General features: G+C 48.6%; 1 protein-coding gene across 1 annotated transcript; it reads left to right on the top strand.

Moving 5' to 3' along the window:
• Positions 1–4273: 4273 nt before the first annotated feature.
• LOC122923283 (nipped-B-like protein) lies at positions 4274–8723 on the top strand (the record flags this gene model as incomplete). Its single annotated transcript, XM_044274066.1, has 2 exons — positions 4274–5767; positions 8601–8723. Coding segments are annotated over 2 exons (1617 nt in total), but the record flags the coding sequence as incomplete, so codon positions are not given.
• Positions 8724–9525: the final 802 nt, after the last annotated feature.

The following is a 9525-nucleotide window of genomic DNA, read 5'->3' as shown; positions in this document are numbered from 1 at the left end:
AGAACCTGTCACCATGTAATCTGCAGGCAGCGTGTTATAGAGCAGGAGGAGCTGAGCAGATTATATATACAGAGAACCTGTCACCGTGTAATCTGCAGGCAGTGTGTTATAGAGCAGGAGGAGCTGAGCAGATTATATATACAGAGAACCTGTCACCGTGTAATCTGCAGGCAGCGTGTTATAGAGCAGGAGGAGCTGAGCAGATTATATATACAGAGAACCTGTCACCGTGTAATCTGCAGGCAGCGTGTTATAGAGCAGGAGGAGCTGAGCAGATTATATATACAGAGAACCTGTCACCGTGTAATCTGCAGGCAGCGTGTTATAGAGCAGGAGGAGCTGAGCAGATTATATATACAGAGAACCTGTCACCATGTAATCTGCAGGCAGCGTGTTATAGAGCAGGAGGAGCTGAGCAGATTATATATAAAGAGAACCTGTCACCGTGTAATCTGCAGGCAGCATGTTATAGAGCAGGTAGGAGCTGAGCAGATTATATATACAGAGAACCTGTCACCATGTAATCTGCAGGCAGCGTGTTATAGAGCAGGAGGAGCTGAGCAGATTATATATACAGAGAACATGTCACCGTGTAATCTGCAGGCAGCGTGTTATAGAGCAGGAGGAGCTGAGCAGATTATATATACAGAGAACCTGTCACCGTGTAATCTGCAGGCAGCGTGTTATAGAGCAGGAGAAGCTGAGCAGATTATATATACAGAGAACCTGTCACCGTGTAATCTGCAGGCAGAGTGTTATAGAGCAGGAGGAGCTGAGCAGATTATATATACAGAGAACCTGTCACCGTGTAATCTGCAGGCAGCGTGTTATAGAGCAGGAGGAGCTGAGCAGATTATATATACAGAGAACCTGTCACCATGTAATCTGCAGGCAGCGTGTTATAGAGCAGGAGGAGCTGAGCAGATTATATATACAGAGAACCTGTCACCGTGTAATCTGCAGGCAGCGTGTCATAGAGCAGGAGGAGCTGAGCAGATTATATATACAGAGAACCTGTCACTGTGTAATCTGCAGGCAGTGTGTTATAGAGCAGGAGGAGCTGAGCAGATTATATATACAGAGAACCTGTCACCGTGTAATCTGCAGGCAGCGTGTCATAGAGCAGGAGGAGCTGAGCAGATTATATATACAGAGAACCTGTCACCATGTAATCTGCAGGCAGCGTGTTATAGAGCAGGAGGAGCTGAGCAGATTATATATACAGAGAACCTGTCACCATGTAATCTGCAGGCAGCGTGTTATAGAGCAGGAGGAGCTGAGCAGATTATATATACAGAGAACCTGTCACCGTGTAATCTGCAGGCAGTGTGTTATAGAGCAGGAGGAGCTGAGCAGATTATATATACAGAGAACCTGTCACCATGTAATCTGCAGGCAGCATGTTATAGAGCAGGAGGAGCTGAGCAGATTATATATACAGAGAACCTGTCACTGTGTAATCTGCAGGCAGCGTGTTATAGAGCAGGAGGAGCTGAGCAGATTATATATACAGAGAACCTGTCACCGTGTAATCTGCAGGCAGCGTGTTATAGAGCAGGAGGAGCTGAGCAGATTATATATACAGAGAACCTGTCACCATGTAATCTGCAGACAGCGTGTTATAGAGCAGGAGGAGCTGAGCAGATTATATATACAGAGAACCTGTCACCGTGTAATCTGCAGGCAGTGTGTTATAGAGCAGGAGGAGCTGAGCAGATTATATATACAGAGAACCTGTCACCATGTAATCTGCAGGCAGCGTGTTATAGAGCAGGAGGAGCTGAGCAGATTATATATACAGAGAACCTGTCACCATGTAATCTGCAGGCAGCGTGTTATAGAGCAGGAGGAGCTGAGCAGATTATATATACAGAGAACCTGTCACCGTGTAATCTGCAGACAGCGTGTTATAGAGCAGGAGGAGCTGAGCAGATTATATATACAGAGAACCTGTCACCGTGTAATCTGCAGGCAGCGTGTTATAGAGCAGGAGGAGCTGAGCAGATTATATATACAGAGAACCTGTCACCATGTAATCTGCAGGCAGCGTGTTATAGAGCAGGAGGAGCTGAGCAGATTATATATACAGAGAACCTGTCACCATGTAATCTGCAGGCAGCGTGTTATAGAGCAGGAGGAGCTGAGCAGATTATATATACAGAGAACCTGTCACCGTGTAATCTGCAGGCAGTGTGTTATAGAGCAGGAGGAGCTGAGCAGATTATATACAGAGAACCTGTCACCGTGTAATCTGCAGGCAGCGTGTTATAGAGCAGGAGGAGCTGAGCAGATTATATATACAGAGAACCTGTCACCATGTAATCTGCAGGCAGCGTGTTATAGAGCAGGAGGAGCTGAGCAGATTATATATACAGAGAACCTGTCACCATGTAATCCGCAGGCAGCGTGTTATAGAGCAGGAGGAGCTGAGCAGATTATATATACAGAGAACCTGTCACCGTGTAATCTGCAGGCAGTGTGTTATAGAGCAGGAGGAGCTGAGCAGATTATATATACTGAGAACCTGTCACCGTGTAATCTGCAGGCAGCGTGTTATAGAGCAGGAGGAGCTGAGCAGATTATATATACAGAGAACCTGTCACCGTGTAATCTGCAGGCAGCGTGTTATAGAGCAGGAGGAGCTGGGCAGATTATATATACTGAGAACCTGTCACTGTGTAATCTGCAGGCAGTGTGTTATAGAGCAGGAGGAGCTGAGCAGATTATATATACAGAGAACCTGTCACCATGTAATCTGCAGGCAGCGTGTTATAGAGCAGGAGGAGCTGAGCAGATTACATATACAGAGAACCTGTCACCGTGTAATCTGCAGGCAGCGTGTTATAGAGCAGGAGGAGCTGAGCAGATTATATATACAGAGAACCTGTCACCGTGTAATCTGCAGGCAGCGTGTTATAGAGCAGGAGGAGCTGAGCAGATTATATATACAGAGAACCTGTCACCATGTAATCTGCAGGCAGCGTGTTATAGAGCAGGAGGAGCTGAGCAGATTATATATACAGAGAACCTGTCACCATGTAATCTGCAGGCAGCGTGTTATAGAGCAGGAGGAGCTGAGCAGATTATATGTACAGAGAACCTGTCACCATGTAATCTGCAGGCAGCGTGTTATAGAGCAGGAGGAGCTGAGCAGATTATATATACAGAGAACCTGTCACCATGTAATCTGCAGGCAGCGTGTTATAGAGCAGGAGGAGCTGAGCAGATTATATATACAGAGAACCTGTCACCGTGTAATCTGCAGGCAGCGTGTTATAGAGCAGGAGGAGCTGAGCAGATTATATATACAGAGAACCTGTCACCGTGTAATCTGCAGGCAGCGTGTTATAGAGCAGGAGGAGCTGAGCAGATTATATATACAGAGAACCTGTCACCGTTTTTGGATCTGCTCAGCTCCTCCAGCTCTATAACATGTTTCCTGCAGCTGTTTCACTGTTTTCAATAGGACAAGTTCCCGATGGGACGGCGCTCGTATTACTATGGACTTTAATGGTTGTGCTCACGTTTTGGTGTTGTGCTTACGCGGGCACAACACTCGTGAGGACAGGGGTCGGTGCAGCCGGTATCTCAGTCCTCGTCGGTGGAGCAGCCCGTTCTCCAGAGGAATGATACGGAACACAATTAGGGGGGGGGGGGGGGTACTGTGACAGTATACAAAAAGTGATACCTTCTGGCGCACAGACACGACCCCAGTCGACATGTATAGGATGTAACGTGTTTCAGAGTCAATGTTCTCCTTTTTCAAGTCTGTGGGTTCCGTGCTGGAGGCCGCGCTACAAGTACACAGTACCCCCCCTCCCTCCAATTGTGTTTAACCACAGATGTTCTAGAAGACAGTATAACAGTGTGTATAGTCGATGTGGATCCACTTTGTCCAGTGAACAGACTGGGGCCCCCTGGCAGGAGAGCCCCCAAGCCGCTGCCTTTTGGAGTAGTCTCTGTTCAGTGACCGCTGACCCATGTGGTTCAAGAGACTTCAATGAGTGCCAGTAAGGGGTGAGGGCTCATGTACCAGAGCGCCCTGTGCCCGTGCTGAGGACCGCAAATAGCAGTCCGCAATGCATGGGCACTGGCATGGTGGATGCAGACCCTTCCACTTGAATAGATCCATGATCCTCTAGATCCAGTCTGCACCTCAAAAAAATGGGCAAGTTCTATTTTTATTGCGGTGCGGAGGCATGGACCAAAATCCATAGTACTTCTGTGGGCTTCCTCTCCAAGACTCCGCTCCTCACTGCTCTGTATCTTGCAGATTGTGGACCCGTTTAACCCTAACCTCCAAACAGAAGAGGCAGCAGAGACCTCCACCTCCAAACAGAAGAGGCAGCAGAGACACCTCCACCTCCAAACAGAAGAAGGAAGGAGACACCTCCACCTCCAAACAGAAGAAGGAAGGAGACACCTCCACCTCCAAACAGAAGAAGGAAGGAGACACCTCCACCTCCAAACAGAAGAGGAAGGAGACACCTCCACCTCCAAACAGAAGAAGGAAGGAGACACCTCCACCTCCAAACAGAAGAAGGAAGGAGACACCTCCACCTCCAAACAGAAGAAGGAAGGAGACACCTCCACCTCCAAACAGAAGAAGGAAGGAGACACCTCCACCTCCAAACAGAAGAAGGAAGGAGACACCTCCACCTCCAAACAGAAGAAGGAAGGAGACACCTCCACCTCCAAACAGAAGAAGGAAGGAGACACCTCCACCTCCAAACAGAAGAAGGAAGGAGACACCTCCACCTCCAAACAGAAGAAGGAAGGAGACACCTCCACCTCCAAACAGAAGAAGGAAGGAGACACCTCCACCTCCAAACAGAAGATGGAAGGAGACACCTCCACCTCCAAACAGAAGAAGGAAGGAGACACCTCCACCTCCAAACAGAAGAAGGAAGGAGACACCTCCACCTCCAAACAGAAGAAGGAAGGAGACACCTCCACCTCCAAACAGAAGAAGGAAGGAGACACCTCCACCTCCAAACAGAAGAAGGAAGGAGACACCTCCACCTCCAAACAGAAGAAGGAAGGAGACACCTCCACCTCCAAACAGAAGAAGGAAGGAGACACCTCCACCTCCAAACAGAAGAAGGAAGGAGACACCTCCACCTCCAAACAGAAGAAGGAAGGAGACACCTCCACCTCCAAACAGAAGAAGGAAGGAGACACCTCCACCTCCAAACAGAAGAAGGAAGGAGACACCTCCACCTCCAAACAGAAGAAGGAAGGAGACACCTCCACCTCCAAACAGAAGAAGGAAGGAGACACCTCCACCTCCAAACAGAAGAAGGAAGGAGACACCTCCACCTCCAAACAGAAGAAGGAAGGAGACACCTCCACCTCCAAACAGAAGAAGGAAGGAGACACCTCCACCTCCAAACAGAAGAAGGAAGGAGACACCTCCACCTCCAAACAGAAGAAGGAAGGAGACACCTCCACACAGAAGGAGGAAGGAGACACCTCCACACAGAAGAAGGAAGGAGACACCTCCACACAGAAGAAGGAAGGAGACACCTCCACACAGAAGAAGGAAGGAGACACCTCCACACAGAAGAAGGAAGGAGACACCTCCACCTCCAAACAGAAGAAGGAAGGAGACACCTCCACCTCCAAACAGAAGAAGGAAGGAGACACCTCCACCTCCAAACAGAAGAAGGAAGGAGACACCTCCACCTCCAAACAGAAGAAGGAAGGAGACACCTCCACCTCCAAACAGAAGAGGAAGGAGACACCTCCACACATAAGAAGGAGAGATGTATTCAATATGGGAGAGAAAATCCGGATCGCACACCCTCATGACTATGCTTTTGATATAACAACTGTTTTAAACTACAGTAAGATGAGACATGGCTCTACAGCACTAGTATCAATCTATTGCTGTGCACTATTAGGAGGCATTAGTATACAGTTTGATCAAAGAGCATAGGTCCACTTACCACGACAAGGTTGCCTCTTCAAGTGGGGACCTACTCTAACTTTGGCGCGGCACTGTGCGGCGACTATCGTGTGCCCACACCGCTCCAGCAGGCAATGGGACTCAGCAGCCACACAGCAACCTCACTGTGCAGCAAAGCCACCCAGGCCCTGGGCCCCATCACTCCACCAAAGCGGCTACGGCCACCGCCCAGCACTGCATAATGTGGACAGGTGCAAAGAGCTCACCTGTTCACCTCTCAGGAACACCAACCGAGAGGTGGTAGGAATTTATAAACCCTATGCAGACTTCTGCTAATTAAAAGCACCTGAGCCGAATGGGGAGGAGTGCTGATCCAGAGGGGGGAAAGGAAAGTCTATACAATGTATTCAATATGGGAGAGAGAATCCGGACCACACATCCTCATTACTATGCTTTTGATATAACAACTGTTTAAAATGTAAGCATGATAAAACATGGCTCTACAGCGCTATTATCAATCTATTGCTATGGAGTGATGGGGCCCAGTGAGGTCACATAAGAAGGAGACACCTCCTCCTCCAAACAGAAGAAGGAGACACCTCCACCTTCAAACATAAAAAGGAGACATCTCCACCTCCACCTTCAAACATAAGAAGGAGACACCTCCTCCTCCAAACAGAAGAAGGAGACACCTCCACCTTCAAACATAAAAAGGAGACATCTCCACCTCCAAACATAAGGAGACACCTCCACCTCCAAACATAAGGAGACATCTCCACCTTCAAACATAAGAAGGAGACACCTCCACCTTCAAACATAAGAAGGAGACACCTCCACCTTCAAACATAAGAAGGAGACACCTCCACCTTCAAACATAAGAAGGAGACACCTCCACCTTCAAACATAAGAAGGAGACATCTCCACCTCCAAACATAAGGAGACACCTCCACCTCCAAACATAAGGAGACACCTCCACCTCCAAACATAAGGAGACATCTCCACCTTCAAACATAAGAAGGAGACACCTCCACCTTCAAACATAAGAAGGAGACACCTCCACCTTCAAACATAAGAAGGAGACACCTCCACCTTCAAACATAAGAAGGAGACACCTCCACCTTCAAACATAAGAAGGAGACACCTCCACCTTCAAACATAAGAAGGAGACACCTCCACCTCCAAACATAAGAAGGAGACACCTCCACCTCCAAACATCAGAGGAAAGAGACACCTCCACCTTCAAACATAAGAAGGAGACACCTCCACCTCCAAACAGAATAGGAAGGAGACACCTCCACCTCCAAACATCAGAGGAAAGAGACACCTCCACCTCCAAACATAAGAAGGAGACACCTCCACCTCCAAACAGCAGAGGAAAGAGACACCTTCAAACATAAGAAGGAGACATCTCCACCTTCAAACAGAAGAAGGAGACACCTCCACCTCCAAACATAAGAAGGAGACACCTCCACCTCCAAACAGCAGAGGAAAGAGACACCTTCAAACATAAGAAGGAGACATCTCCACCTCCAAACATAAGGAGACACCTCCACCTTCAAACATAAGAAGGAGACACCTCCACCTTCAAACATAAAAAGGAGACTTCTCCACCTCGAAACATAAGGAGACACCTCCACCTCCAAACATAAGGAGACACCTCCACCTCCAAACATAAGGAGACACCTCCACCTTCAAACATAAGGAGACACCTCCTCCTCCAAACAGAAGAAGGAGACACCTCCACCTTCAAACATAAGAAGGAGACACCTCCACCTCCAAACATAAGAAGGAGACACCTCCACCTCCAAACATAAGAAGGAGACACCTCCACCTCCAAACATCAGAAGGAGACACCTCCACCTCCAAACATCAGAGGAAAGAGGAAAGAGACACCTCCACCTTCAAACATAAGAAGGAGACACCTCCACCTCCAAACAGAATAGGAAGGAGACACCTCCACCTCCAAACATCAGAGGAAAGAGACACCTCCACCTCCAAACATAAGAAGGAGACACCTCCACCTCCAAACAGCAGAGGAAAGAGACACCTTCAAACATAAGAAGGAGACATCTCCACCTCCACACATAAGGAGACACCTCCACCTTCAAACATAAGAAGGAGACACCTCCACCTCCAAACATAAGAAGGAGACACCTCCACCTCCAAACATCAGAGGAAAGAGACACCTCCACCTTCAAACATAAGAAGGAGACACCTCCACCTCCAAACAGAATAGGAAGGAGACACCTCCACCTCCAAACATCAGAGGAAAGAGACACCTCCACCTTCAAACATAAGAAGGAGACACCTCCACCTTCAAACAGAAGAAGGAGACACCTCCACCTTCAAACAGAAGAAGGAGACACCTCCACCTCTAAACAGAAAAGGAAGGTGACACCTACACCGCCACCTGCAAAGAAAGACACCTGTAACTCCAACACATAATAGGACGGAGACCTGAGAGGAAACGACCCTGCAGAACAAGTGGATTCAGGGTGAAGTAAGGAATATTCACATTGCAGGTCAGGCATATACATACATGTATTCAGGGTTGCCAAACGTCCGTAAATTACGGACAGTCTTCAAAAACCGAGTGTTTTCTTCTGCCATCTATAGAGTCTGGCAGAAAAAAACACCATCCGTGAAGGTCTGTGCCCGAACTCTAAGCTAAGCATTGTGCACGCCTGCGCAGTTCTTGGAGATGGAGACCATTGCTCCGCTATGCTGGAGACTTGTGGAGCGCGAGCAGCACAGAGAGGACCCTGGTAAACTGCAGCCGGTGGGCAGGACTGGGGCTGGGCAGAGACAGTCCTGAGTGGAAGCCTGAAGACTGAACTCCTGTTGTGGCAGTGCCTGTGTAACGCCCCACTAGGAGGCACTACCACTCTTTTCGCCCCGTCACTATCTTTAATGGTGCATCCTGTGTCATCGTGTGTATTTATTCCCAACTCCTGTACAACGTGTATCTGTAGTTATGGTTTTGTTACTGTTTAAGTGCAATGTGCCTGGTTCACCAGCAGGTGGCAGCAAATACGGCAGAGCTAGTTTCTCTGGAATGGAACCTTCTATCCATTCTAGCCGTCTCTAGAGAGGGAGGAGTTAGTGAAAGTCAGTCTAGCTAAAGGCTGTGTGCCAGCCAACAGAGCACCGTCTGCTCTGCTAGGCCAAAGGAACTGAAAGCTTCACAAGCCAGTCATTCCCTGGCTGAAGACAGAGTCAGACTACAGCAAGTGAGGTTGCAGCAGGAAAGGAAAAGTTCCTATTTAACCTCCTCAGGACCGCCGCACGCAGGATTGCGTCCTGGCGGCGGCCCTGTTATTCCTCCTGGACGCGTCGGGGCGTCATCTCGCGAGACGCAAGATTTCCTGTGAACGCGCGCACGTTCACACGAAGTGCAGGTAAACTACCTGATCTCCAGCCTGCCAGCGGCGATCGTTCGCTGGCAGGCTGGAGATGCGATTTTTTTTAACCCCTAAAAGGTATATTAGATGCTGTTTTGATAACAGCGTCTAATATACCTGCTACCTGGTCCTCTGGTGTCCCTTTTGTTTGGATCGACCACCAGAGGACACAGGTAGCTGTGTAAAGTAGCACCAAACACCACACTACACCCCCCC

The sequence above is a fragment of the Bufo gargarizans genome, unplaced genomic scaffold, assembly GCF_014858855.1.
Source record: "Bufo gargarizans isolate SCDJY-AF-19 unplaced genomic scaffold, ASM1485885v1 original_scaffold_1447_pilon, whole genome shotgun sequence".
Lineage (NCBI taxonomy): Eukaryota > Metazoa > Chordata > Amphibia > Anura > Bufonidae > Bufo > Bufo gargarizans.
Note: the sequence above shows the minus strand (reverse complement) of the source record. Positions and strands in the feature narration are given on the sequence as shown.